General features: G+C 41.1%; 2 protein-coding genes across 4 annotated transcripts in view; one reads left to right on the top strand and one right to left on the bottom strand.

The window, feature by feature from the left end:
* Positions 1-8,891, top strand: part of ubr7 (ubiquitin protein ligase E3 component n-recognin 7) — a 29,552-nt gene extending 20,661 nt beyond the window's left edge. For both annotated transcript variants that reach the window (XM_086002792.1, XM_086002791.1), the window contains 3 exons: positions 3,110-3,278; positions 4,172-4,233; positions 7,552-8,891. In XM_086002792.1, coding sequence (XP_085858918.1) covers positions 3,110-3,278; positions 4,172-4,233; positions 7,552-7,644 — 324 coding nt within the window. In that variant the 3' untranslated portion in view covers positions 7,645-8,891. The remainder of the gene's footprint in view (positions 1-3,109; positions 3,279-4,171; positions 4,234-7,551) is intronic.
* Positions 8,892-10,496: 1,605 nt separating this feature from the next.
* Positions 10,497-18,105, bottom strand: part of btbd7 (BTB (POZ) domain containing 7) — a 54,347-nt gene continuing 46,738 nt past the window's right edge. For both annotated transcript variants that reach the window (XM_086002789.1, XM_086002790.1), the window contains exons 9-11: positions 17,160-17,338; positions 16,368-16,751; positions 10,497-14,266 (exon numbers count right to left, since the gene is read on the bottom strand). In XM_086002789.1, coding sequence (XP_085858915.1) covers positions 13,451-14,266; positions 16,368-16,751; positions 17,160-17,338 — 1,379 coding nt within the window. In that variant the 3' untranslated portion in view covers positions 10,497-13,450. The remainder of the gene's footprint in view (positions 14,267-16,367; positions 16,752-17,159; positions 17,339-18,105) is intronic.

Genomic DNA, 18,105 nt, shown 5'->3' with positions numbered 1-18,105 from the left:
AGGTAGTAATCCAGAGATTATTACCCTAGTGGCTCTGTTTTTTAATTTGGCCCCTAGCTGCTCATACTCCCTCAGCAGAACCTCTTTCCTTGTCCTATCTATGTCGTTAGTACCAACATGGACCACGGCAACTGGATCCTCCCCCTCCCACTCCAAGTTTCTCTCCAGCCTAGAGGCGATGTCCTTAACCCTGGCACCAGGCAGGCCTTAGGGTTCTTTGTAGCCGAGAGCCCCGATCTATCCCCCTAATGATACTATCCCCTACCACTACAACATTTCTTTTTACTCCCCCCCCCCCCCCCCCCCCACTTGAATGGCCCCTCGTTCCACGGTGCTGTGGCCAGGTTGCTCATCCTCCCTGCAGTCCTTGTTCCCGTCCTCACGGAGTAAGAGCCTCGAACCTGTTGGACAAGAGCAAGGGCTGCGGCTCCTCCAACACTACCTCCTGGATCCCTGTACCTGCCTCACTCATAGTCACACCCTCCTGTCCCTGACCACGGACTACATCTGAATTAGTTAATCTAATTGGTGTGACTACTTCCTGGAACACCGAGTCCAGGTAACACTCTCCCCCCCCCCCCCCCCCCTGATGTGTCGCAGTGTTTGAAGCTCTGACTCCAGCTCATCAACACAGAGCTGGAGTTCCTCGAGCAGCCAACACTTACTGCAAATGTGATCACTGAACATCAATGGTGTCCACCAGCTCCCACATATTGCAGCAGTAACACATCACCTGCTCTGACATTCTATGTAATTAATTAAATTTATTATTTTTAAATGATCTATTTAAGGGCCCTGGTTTACAAACTGTCCCGCTACACCACAGAGACCTTAAAAACTATAAACCACAGAGTTAAAGTTTTAAAAAAGAGAGAAATACTCCCAACCAATCACTTACCTGCTTTGTGGTGACGTCACACCTTGATTACTTTTTACTTCTCTCCCTCGGAGATTGGTACGCCTACCCGCGCCTCGGGCTTACCTTTTATAGGTCGCTGCCGCTCGGATACCCGCCGCCTCCGCTCTGAGGCCTACCCGCGCCGTACTAATGTTTTGGGTGTGCAATTCTTCACTGGAACTCTGATGAAGGGTTTCACCCCAAAATGTTAATAACCTGTCTTCCTTCTACCGATGCTATCCGACCTGCTGTATATTTCCAACATTTTGTTTTTGCTGTTTCCAGCATTTGCAGTTTTGTCTCTTATTTTGGAAACCGGTCTTGGGCCGCCAGTTACAATCAGACTTGGAAAGGGAGCCACTCTGCAAACACAATGTAATAGATTATTAATTTAAAAATGATAACTCCTGTAATAGATTATTAATTTAAAAATGATAACTCCTGTAATGAAAGATCACAAGTAACTTATTTAGATTTTCAAAAAGCCTTTGATAAGGTACCTCATAATAGACTGATGAACAAGGTCAGAGAATGCAGAGTCGGGGGACAAGTAGCAGAATGGATAGCTAGCTGAGTTCAGGCCAGAAAGCAGAGTAGGAGTAAAGGGTAGCCATTCACAGTGGCAGAAGGTGGGTAGTGATGTTCCACAAGGATCAGTGCTGGGACCACTGCTGTTCATAATTTACATTAACGATTTAGACTTTGGAATCCAAAATACAATTTCTAAATTTGCAGATGACACCAAATTGGGGGGGAGATAGTCAATACTGAGGAGACTGCAACATATTACAGGAGGACATTAATAAATTTGCTAAATATAATTGGCAAATGAAGTTCAACACAGATAAATGAGATTACATTTTGGTAGGAAGAATAAGGAGGTCACTTATTACTTGGAGGGTGCAAGTCTAGGTGGGGTAGAGGAACAAAGGGATCTGAGTACAAATACACAAATTACTAAAAGTAGCGACACAGGTTAACAAGGCCATAAAAAAGTAAACCAAGCACGAGGGTTTATTTCTAGAGGGATAGAATTGAAAAGTAGAGAAGTTGCGCTAAACCTGTATTGAACCTTGTGAGACCACACTTAAAGTACTGTGTACAGCTCTGGTCGATATATTATAAAAAGGATATAGAGGCATTGGAGAGGGTGCAGAGAAGATTTACAAGGATGATACCAGAAATGAGGGTATACATATCAGGAAAGGATGAACAGGCTGGGTCTCTTTTCTCTTGGGGAGGGGGGGGGAAGGCTGAGGGGTGACCTAATAGAGGTCTTTAAAATTATGAAAGGTTTTGAGAGCGTGTTTTCACTTGTGGGGAAGAGCAAAACTAGAGGCCATCAAATATAAAATAGTCAGCAAGAAATCCAATAGGGAATTCGGAAGAAACTTCTTTACCCAAAGAGTAGTAAGATTGTAGAACTCGCTACCACCGGGAACGGTTGAAGCGAATAGTATAGATGCATTTAAGGTGAGGTTAGACAAGCATATGAGGGAGAAGGGAATAGAGGGTTATGCTGATGGATTTAGATGAGACTCGAGTGGAGCATAAACACTGTCAGACTGGTTGGGCTGTATATCCTATGTAAGATGTCTCCCTAAAACATGTTCAACTTGGGTGTCTTTTGCTGTTTTGTCAAAGGCTCTATTGTATATGTAAATACATTCATTCTGTATCTAGACATGTAAGTGGATGAGGTGCAAAGGTGATGGGGTGAGAGAGGAGAGGAATTTGGCAGTATATCCCCTCTGAAAACAAAATAATTAGAATGTTTATGCTTTTATTCCTGACAAAGTTGCTCTTGCATTCCAGGCTAGTACATACATCTTCCACAGTGTTACTGTTCTGTTAAGTTGCTGTAAGTGCTTTTAAAGACAAGAGATAGTTGCGAAGGAACATGGGTTCATTTTAAATGGGATACGAGGACCAAGCTTTGTGTACACTGGAATTGTGCATCAATGTATTAATACAGAACACGAGTGTGTCTGAGATGCAGCTTTTACAGGAGTTTTTTTTTTAAATGTCTGTCTTTCCCTTTTCTGTATTTTTGTTTTTCTTTCCTGAATCACTTTGACCTGAATGAGATTGACATTGTAGGATGTTTTTTTAAGAAGTGAGATTTTGGTTGGCAGGGTGCTGCTATAAAATCTTTCTAATTATGACCAGATCAGTCTGTATTCACATGCAAGAGTTGGTGCTTCTTTTCAGAACCTGTATAAAGAACTAGAAATCTCCTTTCTGTTGGACGAGTTTGACACAGTGCTGGCCTATGAGAATAAAGGCAAAACTGATGAAGAGACTGACGGAGAGAGATGCGATCCATTAATGACTGCTCTGAGTAACATGAATAGAATCCAGCAAGTTGAACTCATTTATGGTAAACGGGTCCTCTTTGGTTATAATTGAATTAACTTTTTCTAAAGTGAATTGGTTTGAACCCCCACATGTTGGGTCACCTATTACAGAGCTCATTGCACAATGTGATTGCGAGACCATTTAAAGATCCATGTGAAGCAAGATCAGTCTCTAGTGTAACATCTGTTATGTTGCTGTTTTTCCAAAGACCATTTGAACTTCTGTACTGAATATGTACACGGATCCTCTGGAGATTGCAAGACGACAGAAGAAGTAAAATCTGGCGCTGTTTTTTTTTGTGATAACTATATAGGGATTGAAAATTTTCTGTTCAGGATGTGATGTGCATGTTTGGAGTGTGGGGTTGGGGTTTCAATATCACTAGTGCATTTCCATTTCTACTAGGCCCCTGAAGCGCCTCTCTTTCTCCCCCCCCCCCCCCCCTCATGACAGATTTACGAAGTCATATCTACACATTCCTTTCAAAGCAGTTAGATTTACTCCAAGTACAGTACTGAAGTTATTTTTCCAACTCCTATTTTTTTTTTTTTTGAGGCCATATATGGGGAACAATAAGATTAGGTCCAGGCTAAAACCTCATGAGCAATAAATTCTCAAGTGGGTTATTTTTTTACAAGTGAAAATGAGTCTCTGAAAAATGACACCAAAGCAAATGGTCTCTGGTCTTCAATATTGCATATTTATAATGTGATTGGACAAAATATTCTAAGTGGTGTGTGGTGAAAACACTATTAAAGTCTGCAGCTTTTGTTTGTCTGGGTTTCTATGGTAAGGTGCCTGTGAAGTGTTGCTTGACTGCAACAAACTTTGTAGAATAATACTGTTGACCATAGAATGAAATCCTGACATTCACTGAGTATGGAGCTGTTTTGTGGTTTTTTTCCCCCCCTCTAGAATACAATGATTTAAAGTCTGAACTGAAGGATTATCTGAAGCGGTTTGCAGATGAAGGAAAGGTAAGGATGGGTCAATGTCTGTCTGATTCTGAAGTTTGTTTTCCAGCTATTCAGAATTTAAGGGTTTAAATTAAAGGAAATACCGAGTGTGGAATTGAGCCAATAGACTAGATTCAATTGTTTGTGCCGAGTTTGCTGATCTTAACTAGGGTAGCAGTAGGGGCACTATAGTTGGCCTCAGTACCTAGGTAGGTGGTGGTGAGGGTGAATCAGCCCAGCTTCCCGCTCCTGACCACAAACCTATCGCCTTCCACTGGAAAGAGCATGTGTGGTTGGTGACAGAGGAATGGATGCTGATTGGCGGTGATCATTTCCCCAGCCCGTCACCTTGAATAATCTGATGACATGCAGGCTTGTTTATGAAAAGATGGATATTGGGTCAGGTAGCACCTTTATGGCTGGTACCTTTTTTGGAACCATCCCTTAGCGGGATACAGTGCCTTCTCAGGGAAAGGAGCGAAGAAAAAAGCTGAGGTTAGTTAAGGTGTGAAGCACTTCAGATTCCTGTCAAAATCCAACTCGTGTTTAAGACAGTGGAAGTGATGGAATTGAAGTTGAATTGTATGAGCTTGCTGCAGACCATCACAGCCAGAGCTTGGGTCTTGCTGTACTGATGCATCCTCTGTGACTGTTTTGCATTATCCCTCCTTGACATGGCAGTGGAGGTTGGTGCTGCAACCACCTTTCCTCCCTTATCCAACTCCATGGGACTGCCCTTGCTTGGTTCTACTCTTGTCTATCTGATTGTAGCCAGAACATCTCCAGTAATGGCTTTTTACCATCCCTGTGCTGATGCCTTGATTTCCCAAAAGATCTGATCTTCGCCCTCTCCTCTTCCTCCGCTGCCCTGCCCCTTGGGGACATCTGATTCGCCAAGGGGTCACCTTCCCCATGTACACTGACATCCAGCTCGACCTATCCATTGCATGTCAGAATGCTAACCTGAGATCCAGTCTTGGATGAGCTGCAATTTCCTTCCAGTTAAACATTGGAAAGACTGAAACCATCATCTTTGGTAGCTTCTACAAGCTCTGTACCCTCACCACTGATTTCATCCTCCTCCCTGGCTACTGGCTGAGGCTAAACCTAAACCAGACTCTTTTTCTCTCCATACTATTTGACCTCAAACTTGGCTTTCGACCCCACATACTCTCCATCAGAAAGACTGTCTATTTCCACTCCTGCCTCTGCCACCCTCATTCCTGCTCATTCCAACCTCTACCTGTAACCTATCCTGCACCAAGTTCTGCTCACTCATCACCCCTGTCCTGACCTATATTTAGCTTTCAATTCTCCCAATGCCTCAAATATAAAATCCCTTAATGATCTTTCCCCATCCTATTTCTATAACCTCCAGTCTGACAACCATCTCTCCATTCCTCTAACTATTATTGTGCTCCCTTTGCCCCACCATTAGCAACTGTACTTCAGCGGTCAAGGCCCCAAGCTCTAAACATCGCTCTCTAACCCAACACCCCCCCCCCCAAAAAAAAAAACCACCTCTGACAATTTTTGGTTAGTCCCCCTAGTCTTGGCATCTACTGTTGCCTGATTGTCTTGTGAAACACCTTGGGACATTTTCTTACATTAGGTACTGTATAAAATGCAAGTTATGTTGACAGACTCTGTCCATCCCATTTTATCCACAAAGAAGCCTGCTGGAAATGCTGTTTTCATTTAGCTTCACAATCTTGGGTCAAGTTTGCTGTGCAGTTATATACCTCAAAACACCAGCAGTTCAAAGCTTGAGCCTGTGTCTGAATATTTACTGTGCTACAAAATTACACCAGCTACTTCAATGTGCATTTACAGTCTACTGAATGCAGCTCCTGTTTGTGGTGTAAAAAAGAGTTAATACCCCTTAAGCTCCAACAAATGATTTCAACCAAGATGCCACTATTACTTAGCACCCTGTTTATGTTGAAGCCAGAATGAACTTGGCAGAGCAAACTCTGCAATCCTCTAGTAATAAAAAATTGAATGGAACAGCCTGTTAGAGGGACAATAGTTCCTTTTGTGTCTGTATAATTCTGTTTATACTAGTGATTGAAGGTAAGTCAGACCAGACGTCTGCCTATAACGGATCTTAGTGCGAACTAAATCCTGTGTTGCCAGTTTGTCATGGCTACATCAACCTGTTGCTGAGGTGCAGTCATAGTAAAGCATATCCCTCCAGCCTTGTGTAGAAAAATACCAGTGGATTCGATAGAGGAGGTGTCTGAAGGTTTTGGTGTAGTAATGGGAAGAGGTTTAAAACTGACTGCGGAGATGTGAATGTATGCAATCCTGCACACACTAATCTCACATTACAGTGGCAATGCCCTTGATTAGTAATATCAACTGACATTACAAGCCTTCAGCAAAAGTAAAATTAACAAGAGTACAGCCAGTGGGGAAAAACTTTAATGTTAAACACTCCATTACTAAGGAATGTAATGGTTCTCATACCCAGTGGGAGGATGTGACTATTTTATCAATTAGCCAGATTGGCTGTTCTGGTTTTCCAAGCTGGAAGAGATCCACATTGACCGTGGCTAGGAGACATTCCATTTATACAGGGCCCCCCTGGGTGCTGATTAACCCAAATATCGCTGTTGCCTGGAAGCACATAGCAATTATTAACTACTAGTCTTCAACAGAATTTTACTTCTGTTAAAAGGCCTTGGAAGGGGGGGGGGGGGGGGAAATATAAATTGCAGCAATAGGACATAAGTGCCCTAACTAATGGGCAAAAGTGGAAGGTAATCTTGTGTGCTATGGGTAGTAACTGCTAATGTATATTTGCATTTATAGACCCCCCTACCTAAGCAACTTTTTGTTGCCTTCAGTGCAGTCAGGGTGCATGCATTAATTACTGACTAACTTTAGGCTTCAGACAGTTTTAAAACTTAACCAAGGTTGAGGTGGAGATTTGCTCTCCAGGTAGATGGAAATTGCAATGAATTTCAGCAATTTCTGCTGTTTGGACAACCATATTTTTGATGCCTAACCAACCCTGTAGTGGTTGATTTTAACACTAGCTCAGTTACAAAGGTGCTATATAATTGGCTGCAGCAGTCCTGGGTTCGGAAAGGGAAAAAGCAGTCTCTGAATTGCTACACATCTCCTGCAGTGCATTGCTGCTCCGAGATCAGGCTCCGTAGGTAATGGAAGTGACCACTATCCATCTTCCTGTCTTGTAACAGTTGCTGTCTTCACTCTCTCTAGTACATGGTTAATATTTTTAGTTCCACTAATGAGTTGAAACCCATTTGTGTCAATAGCTTCCTCCTGTAGTTTTAACATGAAAATCATTAATACTGTCTTTGTATCCAACAGGTTGTGACAAGTGAAGATATACAGCGGTTCTTCGAAGAGCTTCAGTCAAAGAAACGGCGGCGGGTGGATGGAATGCAGTATTTTTGTAGTTAAACGACAGATTACAGCCCTTGGTAGAAAAAAATTGCTCAAAGATGTGCATAAAGGAAATCTTTTGTCAGTCAGTAAGAATGGCGCTTTTAAAATTAACTGGTTGTCCCCAGTGTGTTTTATTTTTGCCTCTGTTTAGTTTAGAGTCCACTTATAGAGCAGCAAAGTGTGCAGGAGCAATAGTTGAGAATTTATATACTATAATACTAGTACACATTTTATAGTGAGGAAAAAATACCCAAGGACATGCAGAACTGAAACTTTTATAATGGAAATTAATGGCTTGTACTATATATGCACAGTGCTTTTAAACAGATTCTTTTCCACAAACTTTGGGAGAAATTGGACATCAGCTATTCAGTCTCAGCCACTATGACTGGAACACTGCTTGGGCCATCCATCTACACTCCCTCCTGCTCATTTCAAAACCTAGGTTAAAGATATCTTGCTAATGTTCTAACTCCTGTAAGTTGTGGTAGATGTTGGATATCAAATTATACATGCAGCTGAAAATTATATAATTCTTGTCCAACCTCCCTAACTACTGCCACCAAGAGGAGGGATAGTTCATTAAGCTAAAATAGATCTAAACGTGCATCATTTAGAATTGTAAATCAAGACATTAAGATTCATGTTAAAATGGATACCTGTTTGGTGATGCAAGCAAATCTGGCAACTAAACAGCTTGTTTAGAGTCTGGTCCACAAATTGTTGAAACTCCGCTGGTTTCGGTTTAGGACTGCATTAAGTGCTTTAAAGGACAACTTGGTGCAGAAAATGTTTCATTTTGGCTTTTAAAATAAGTTAGAAGCTAGCATTCCATTCTACATGTGCTTTTTATCAAGAGTTAAAGGTGGCATCTAGTTACAGTACTACATTGTCTGCAAACATTCAAACCAACTAGCATTGATGTCAGTGGAAAACCAGGATCTTCCCTTTTTGTTCACCTAAAACAATTTTGTATTTTCTTGAGCTGAAACCATGTTCTGTAAATTGCTTTATGAAATGCATTTTGGTTCCACAGGCTGTACCAGTTATAATAGAAATGTGTGTTTCCACACCCCCACTGTCCAGCACCTTTGTTTCATTAAATTACATTTAAATAAACACTTTAATGCAGCTTTTCCAACATGAATCTGTAAAGTTGACTGGAAGGTCTATTAAAAGCTTGCTCTACTTTGTTACTAATGTTTAAGTGTTCACTTGGGAGTGAAGAAGTTAAAACAGCCAATAAAAATGTTACTTTGCTACCCGAGTGATTACTTTCTAAAGCCCTGCCCCTTTCCCACCATGCAAATTTAAAAACTTGGAATAACTATCAATCATGCAATTTTTTTTTAGCTTACATGCTATACACACATGGTTGAGTGAGCTTTACTGAGGGGCTGGGAAGACCCTTAATAATCAACATACAATATTACCTTAAGATTGAGGGGGGGAAAAAAGTAGATGCTTGAAGGTATAAGAAAACATTGGACCAAATAAGTCAATAGGAGGGGGTAACCAAAAGCTTAGTCAGTTGGTTTTAAGGAAGGTCTTAATGAGAAGAGGTAGATGGGTTTAGGGTTTAGACAGCTAATGGCACACATTAGGCCAAAGTTGAGAGGGAGGGGAAACTAGAATCTGACATTTACAGCACAGGGCCATTCAGTGCCAACCAAAAAAAGCTATCCAGCCTAATTCCACTTTCCAGCTCTTGGTCTGTAGCTTTGTAGGTTACAGCACCAAGTGCATATCAAGTACTTTTTAAACATGAAGGTTTCTGCCTCTACCACCCTTTCAGGCAGTGAGTTCCAGACCCTCCCTTCTCTTAACATCTGGGCCTGGTGATTTATCTACTTTCAAAGATGCTAAACCCCTTAATATTTCAGCGCACTCTATCCCATCTACTATTTCAAACTCATCCCATGCAAAGTATTCATTAAGAACCATACCTGTGTCTTCCACCTCCACAGGTTCCCTTTTGGTCACTAATAGGCCCTGCTCTTTATATATTTTTTAACACATCTTTGGGTTTTCCTTGCTAATATTTTTTTTATGTCCTCTTTGCTTTCCTAATTTCACCCTTCCACTTTCTATACTCCTAGACTTTCTGCAGTATTTAACTCTATCTGACAGCTTTCCTTTTTTTGCCTTATCCTACCCTGTATGTTCCTTAACATCCAGGGGGGGGTCTAGATTTGGGAGTCCCACCCTTTTTCTTAGTGAGAGTTCAGAGCAAATATGTTCCCACAATCTCCTCCTTGAATGCCTCTCACTGCTCCGACTGATTTTCCTCCACTCCACTTTTGCTAAATCACATCTTTGTAAAAATTGGCCTTTCCCCAATTGAGAACTTTTGCTCCTGGTCTATCTTTTTCCTTTTCCATAACTATGCTAAATCTAACTGAAATATGACCACTACCGCCAAAATGCTCTCACTGATCCAGCTTCGTTCCCTAAAATAAAGTCCAGGAGGTGGTTAGAGATGTATTTGAACACAATTAGATTTTAAATTTGTGGTATTACTGGGCTGGAAGCGCTAGGTCCAGGCTGCAGTTTAGTGATGGTTGTATTACAGTATATGCTTTACTCTGTCACTGACATGGATTTTGGCTGTTACCTACAGAGACAGAGAGTAACCATTAGAAGGGCCTAAGAGTGCTTGTGGTCACTAGACGCCCAAGAACCAGTGCATCATATCTGATTCAATTAGATGCTTACTGATCTTTTGCAGGTCACAGTACTCTGGCAATAGCTTTAGGCATGACTAGAAAATTTGATTTTACAGCACACTGGTTCTATTTTTTTTTAAATCTGGGGAAATAAGTTTCATAGTATGGACCAATTTAGCAATTAAAAGAATGAATGAGACATATTCCATAGGCCATTTATTTGAAACACCAACTATATGCCAATTTAGAATTTGTTACATGCTTTTTTTTCCCAGAAACAGTAGAAAAATAGATCGTGGTGATTCTGTACAACTGCCATGGTACTCGATAGGGCGATGCATCTCACTAAGCAATAACAATCTCATTAAGATGCTAAAATAAAAATAGTCTCTTTAAAAACACTATATACATTGAAGCATTGTAGAATCTACAAAGATGGTTATGCAGTTTGTAGAAAACACTTGCATAGGACATTTGATCTAAATAGCTGATACTTGAGCCTTTAGTATGGAAGGCACTTTACCGTATCCCAGTAACAGCTTAGATCAGAAGAATCCAAAACAAATCGTGAAAGGATTAACACCAGCAATGCAAGTTTTAAAAAGCTTTTGCTACCAGACACCAAAAACTCATCTTTAAGCAAACAGTTTCCAATATTTTATATAAAAGTCTTAACATTCAACCAAAGTTAAATTGGTAAGCAACTGCTGTTTTTAAAGAGCATGCAATCTGTGGGGGGGGGGGGTAGGTGCACGGCTGCAGTCGGGAAGATACAAAAGTAGCAACAGGTCAGCCAGCTTCAGGGTGCTGTGCTGTATACTGGGACATGATGAGTTTCACAAAAGGTTGGTTATCCTATGTTTCTCATCTTTATTTAAAAGGGTGAGACAGTTATCTGTAGCTGTTTAGACAGATTTGCAGGCATAAACATTTTAGAATTTTGGAAAGAACCTGCACCCTACAGAAAACGAGCACCATTTTTTAAAAATATGATCAAAAGCCACATGACTAGAAAAACCTCAACCATTTGCTTAAAACTCAGAATATCAGTAAAATTAATGTAAACCTGGAAACAATGCACCATAAAAAGCTTCCTGGTGTAATGAGACACGATTTCTTCCTCTTCCCCTGAAAACAATGTCTCCTCAGGTAATTAAAAAAAACCTTGCATTTCTAAAGCGCCTTTCATGACCTCAGGACATCCCAAAGTACTTTTGAAGTGTAATCACTGTTGTAATGCAGGAAACAGCAGCCAATTTGCATATAGCAAGCTCCCACATACAGCAATGTAATAATGACCAAATAATCTGTTTTTTGAGTGATGTTGATTGAGGGATAAATATTGGCCAGGACACCAGGGATAACTCCCGTGCCCTTCTTTGAAATAGTGTCATGGGATCTTTTACGTCCACCTTGGAGAGCAGACTTGGTTAGACGGTACCTCCGACAATTCAGTACTGCGCTGGAGTGGGACTTGAAGCCACAACCTTCTGACTCAGGCAAGAGTTCTACCACCTGAGCAGACACGCTGGCTGCAACAAGCATAAGAAAATTAAAAGTTTCTGCATGGAGTTTTAGAACCTGCACATTCCAGCTCAAATTTTAAACCTACCACCAGATTGTTTTGATTCCAGTACCACTGTAAAGGTAGATCATGAGATTGCATAGTAACGCTGGATAACAGATCAGTTTTTGTACCACCAGTGCTTTGCATTAGAAATCAGCACTCAATCTTTTGCATTCTCCTGTCTCCTCCCATTTTACTTCTAATCCTGCTCATCTGTGCAAACAAAAAAAACCTGAACAGGAAGGATATGAAAAACAAAACAAATCTATGCACAACTATGCCACTACAGTTTTGTACTGTGGCTCAGAAGTAATAAAATTTAAAGAGATACCATGAACAAATTATAACTAATACACTTAAGTAGCTCATCAGCTGCAACAAGCTGGAGAGAATTAAAGTCACTATATAATTTTGGAACCTGCATACTTGGTAAAATACAGAGCTACAACAATCAATAATCTAAAACTCCCTACATAGTTTTACCCCGTCTCCAGGGTTGGTGTATGTCTCCAGGGTTAGTGTCACAGCTTTAACCCTTCAAACAGACTATACAAGTCTATCCGTGAACGTCAAGAGTAATATTGGATCTTCCGGTCACCTGGGAATTGATACTGAAGCTCACACCACATGCTGGGCAACAGAAAAGTCCCACAGTAAGGGAGCTATATAGTCTGAAAATGTGCAATATGCAAAACCTACTTGGATGCAGCAAGGGGAAATACAAGAATTTAAATCATACCGTACAACTTGCCTTCTAGCTTTTTCCTCAAATGTATTAATTGTTTCCAACACTTCAAGTACAGCATTTCAGAGACCAACATTTGTAAACCCATCCAAAAATTGGAGAATCAGCTGACTAACCAAATTATATGAGAAAAAGGCCAAAAAGGTTTCACGTATCCCACCACAGGTCAATGATTAAGCAAAAGACACGACAGCAGCTTCAGATGGAACTTTAGCTACTTTATCGGTGTTGCTAGTATTTCTGCCTTTGGGATTCAGCTTCTCACCATATATTAAAACATTAATCCTATAAACCGATTGTCACAGCAATCTGATTGTCCCAAGATTAAGACTACTACTTCAGATTGACTAGGATCTGTGCTCTTTTCCGAATACAGGCAGTCGGCCAGTAGAATACAGACACTTTTCCCTTGCAAATGTATTCCAATGCTGAGAGTATACTTCAAAAGAATACTGTCCAGTCTTTTAGGACTAAAAACTCTCTCAAAAATGAGAAAATACGTCAATGGGTATCACCAGAGTACAGCTCACCATTAAACATCACACAGCCTTAAATTCAATACACAAAAAACATCGATTTTTTTTTTTAACAAACCTGTAAAAAGGAGGTAAAAGATCAAGCATCTCTTTTTTAAAATGGTAAACTTGATTAAGCAGACTATTTAAACATTAGAAAGAATGGCAATACTGGTGCAGGACCTGGTCTCCCAAGATATCACAAAAGTCATAGAAAACCATTTAGAAATAGTTCAGTTCAAGGTAGAAATGTTATGTACAAAACATGTGAAAACAAAGTTAATAATGGAGTGATCTGCTGAAAATGTACACTGGATTACTGTCGTCACTAAAGAGCAGATTTTTTGTACGGTAGATCAGGTCTGCTTGGTGACCTCCTTTCTCGGCTTAGCGTATCGTCCCTATTCTGAATGTTTCTGTGTGGCTGAGCACTGAGCCCAGGCTCTAACATGTCACCATCAGTTGACCTTCTGTTGCAGCCGGCCTCGTGGTTCTCAGAGTTGCAGGGCACACTCGGAGCTCGACTGGCTGTGAGGCCATAAGTCAGATCGGTCTCCACTAAACCCCTACTTCTAGTATGCAGAGAACCTCCACTAGACTCCTGTAATAGTGCCAAGTCCAACCTGTGTGGAGGCTGCTCCAAGAAATCAAAGTACGGTGGGTCACTGGGTCTTGGCTGGTGAGCTTCGGGAGGCAGTAAATATTCTCTCCTTGGTTCCTCTGGTTTATTAGAAGTTTCACTACAAAGAGAGGTCATCTTGAAGCCTCCTGCTGCTGGTTTGTGACTGTACAAATCTGGGCCCAAGTACATTCCCTGTGAAGGAGCAGGTGTATGTCTGCTGGATCCTGGAGTACATGGTCGGTAAGCTGTACTGGAAGAGAAGTCATAGAGATCTGGGTACTCCTGGAGGCCTTCCCGAGAATCCATTTTCAGCTCACCAGGTTTCCTCCTCATACTGTGCACATGTCTGTTGTGTATATACGGAGCAGGGCGTGGAAACGATGCAGAATCTGAAGCCATTTGGTTTACTTCAGCATTTAAAGTCAGTTCTGGAAACCTTCTATCCTTCAGTGATAGGTTACTCAAGGATGTCACACCCATTGCAATGTCCGGCATTAGCTCATTTAACGTACCTTCAGCGCTCTAGGAGAATAAAAAAAATTATAAAATGGCCCACAAGTTTAGATTTCCAGCTCCACAGCTTTTTATACAAAAATAATAAAGCCCGCCATATTGAGCATAATTTGTCACACACTTATGTAGTTTCAGGACTATGGCTCCAATTCTGTTGGGACCACAGTAATGCTGCTGGTGATTGAATTGTGTAATCATAATATTAGAGTGATGATAATGGAGTTTCTGTTCAATTTCATGTCAGGTGAGGGAGAAATGTCAGTTTCCAGTTTTATCCTTGTTTGGTCACCTTCAGGAAATAAAAGGGGTTGGGTAGAGTGTGACAATGCAAAAGCTGTGGTGTATTGGAAGAAGGTCAACTCAAAAGACAAGTTGACTTCCTCCTATTCCATACATTACTTCATAAATCCTCACTTCATGGGAGCACGGGCTGAACAATTGGATGCGGGGCTCAGTCAACCCGATTTTGGTTCTACCCATTTTACAGAAATCCGACCAGCTGATGGCCACACAAGACAGTCTGATCCCTGTTCCCATAAAGGAAGGTTCTATACCAGGAATAAAAAAGACTCAAAATCATCCCTAAATTCAAAGAAAATATTTTAAATACATTAGATTAACATAAGAAATAGGCACAGGAGTAGGCCCTTCGAGCCTGCTCTGCCATTCAATAAGATCATGGCTGATCTTCTACCTCAACTCCACCTTCCAGAACTATCCCCATATCCCTTGGTTCCCTCAGTATCCAAAAATCTATCGATCTCTGTCTTGAATATATTCAGCCCTCTGGGGTGGAGAATGCCAAAGATTCAAAATCCTTTGAGTGAAAAAATTTCTCATGTCAGTCCCAAGTGGCTAACCCCTAATTCTGCGACTGACCCCACGTTCTAGATTCCCCAGCTAGGGGAAACATCCTCCCAGCATCTACCGTCGAGCCCCTTAAGTATTTTACACATTTCAATTAGATCACCACTCATTCTTCTCAACTCTACGGAATATAGGCCTAGGGAAAATATGAAATCCTATTAAAACATTGCTTTAAAACATTTGTCAGTTGAAACCACCAAAAACTAAACTTTAGCAACAAAAAAAACGCAAACAGAAAAAAGCAACGGACAGCCAAACATTCTTAGCTAATCAGAAGCACGGCGTCCTCCTGCAAGAGCTGGACATTCGTACTGCTTTCCAATCAAAATTCATGCAAAGTCACCCGACTGGCATCACATCAGTATTCTCTGCCAAGGAGAAAGTTCTCTCCAGGGGAGCAGCCATTCATACTTAAACCACAATTGGATTTTTTATTTTTTTATTTTAAAAGGGGATCAGTTAGGGCCAATTCTGCAGTGGGGTGGGGTCATTTCCATAGTTGAAGTAAAATAGGAACCTTGCCCATAAGTTATCCTGATGTCCAATGCATTTGCTTAACAGCAGCGGCACAACTTAGTTTACCCTCAGCACAAGAAAAAAAATGTATATTTTTAAAAATCAGTTGATCAAGCAGGGCTAAGCTCCTGGTATGCAGCTTCACTTCATGGGAGCACAGGTTGAACAATTTGTGCAGAGGTCAGTAAACCCTATTTGTGGTACTACCGAATTTACAGAAATCAGTCGAGCTGGCACCAGACTGTAGTGCATGCTCTCAGAGAAAGGCTCCATGTTGGGACCCAAGCCTCTCAAAATCAGCCCTAAATTCACTTACATAGAAAGAATATTTTAAAACTATCTTTATGAAACATCACCAATCAGGTAGCATGTACTATGAAATACAATTTTATGCTACATTTATATTTTACTGTAGTGCGCCACAAGGGTAAACTAGAAAATAAACTAAAATGTTTGGTTTAACTTGGTTAGAAAGAAATTCTCGAGTTACACAAGCAAGCCACTGTGGTCCACCTGTCTGGTACCAAAGTTTAAAAAATACCACACACACTATTTGATCTCATTAACCACTTGCCAATAACTCAATTAACATACAACACACAGTAGAAAGACCAAGTCCCCCTTTAAAAAGATTTTAAAACAAAATCGAGGCCAAAAGGATTAAGAAAGACTTTTTTTTTTTTTTAATTCCTCATTTCTGATCTAATATTGGGAAGTCAAAACTTACCCCCAGTTCTGCTGGTATCCTGACCAATCCGGCAGAATTGGTGCAATCGGGGGGCATTAGTTTACCACCAGATGGATAAATAGGCCTGGAAGCCAGCCCAGCGTAAAGCAGAGAACGGTTACAAGGATACGAGAAGGAGCGGGATGACAGTTGACCAGGCAGCCTCTGCTTCCAGTCTGCTTTGTGCTTCTCATGAGCTGGTATAGCAGGAGGGTGGTATGGAGGTGGAGGCGGTGGTAAAGGCGGGTGGAACGCTGCATAAGGCTCAATATCACCATATTCTCCAGCTGGGGAACTGTTTATTCTGCAGTGGCCATGCTGACGAATAGCCAGCACTGGACTCTCGTCACCAAATCGTTCATGAGGAAAGAATTTGTGAGGATTCTGTGAAGAACAAAAGCAATTCATTAGCAGAGCTGTCCTGCTGTGAACTCACCTACATTTATTCAGGCTCAATTTAGACATTTTAAATGACAACAGATCTCTTAATAATTCAAACTTTAAAAAAGACTAGCTCCATGGAGAGTTAACAGGAAGAAGAATTTCTAATATTCAGATTAATCATATTCATTACAGCCCAATCAATTCAAAAGTAGTTTAATAAATCTCTTAATTAACTAGGCACATTGCAGAAAACTACTTTGCCCAATACTCCAAATATGCAAGACATTACTTAATACTTTTCTGAAAACTCATTTGCACCATTTTAGAGTATGAAATTCTATCACTTCTCAACTTTAGTTTAGATTAGTCAATTATACTATTTTACAGGGTCAGTCACATTTCCCATACCTGAAGCAGCTCAACAGCAGCATCGGGGAGGTTAAATTCCCTCATCACCCGAATCTGAATTTCATAGCTTACAGTTGCTCCTTCTCCACAGTTCAATGCGTATGCTCGCTGCACCTGATCCGTGTGTCTAAGTTCCTGCAGGCGCCTGATCATATCTTTTACCATATTCAATGGGGGGACTGTAAAGTAATACTTATTTAGTAAATACCTTGCCAAGAGCTCCTGCATTAATTGTATAGGAGGAGGAAAGTGTGGGTTGGTGGGGGGGGGGGGGGGGGGGGGGTGGGGGGGGGGGGGTGGAGGCAGCGGGTAGGAATAAAAGGGAGGCAAGAGTGTGCTTTGCCTCCAGCGTGGTGCCTCGCCCAAGTGGTCATTATTCATGTATGAGCCTGTGCAGCAAGTGTGTTGACAGGCTATATGACTTTCAAATTCAGATCTGCTGTAGCTACCCACTTTGGTTCAATGGTGTCAATTGCTCCCTTACTTTTATGAGAGTTGACTCCCACTGTCCTATATCCACTTGTACGTCAGCGGGATTCATGGGTGTAACAATCATACGGTCTTGTGATCCAAACCGCATATCTGTGTCTTTCTAATTGTTACTATTCAAAAGACAAAAAACAAAAACACAAGAAACCCAGAATAAAAAGCCAGCTTGCTTCAGTCACTTCTCAGTAAAGTTAAAACACTGCGATTTAAAAACTTGTACCATCTGAGCAAGACAAGCCCTCCAGGGCTCCAAACCAACTCGACAAGTACAACAGTTATAATCCACTGGACCAACACAAGCTAAAGATTCTACCTTTCATGTATCCTGATTTATGCTGGAGACAGTTTGTCAAGTGTCTGAACAAGCTTTTTAAGGATGAAATTACAAGACAGTGATAATAGTAATAAATTCTCTCCAATGAAGAAGTCAACTGGTTAAGTTGCCACATTCCTCAAT

This window comes from Somniosus microcephalus, chromosome 12 (genome assembly GCF_052327205.1).
Source record: "Somniosus microcephalus isolate GS21.2 chromosome 12, FLI_Smic_1.0, whole genome shotgun sequence".
NCBI lineage: Eukaryota > Metazoa > Chordata > Chondrichthyes > Squaliformes > Somniosidae > Somniosus > Somniosus microcephalus.
This window is presented reverse-complemented; position numbering and strand designations above follow the sequence as displayed.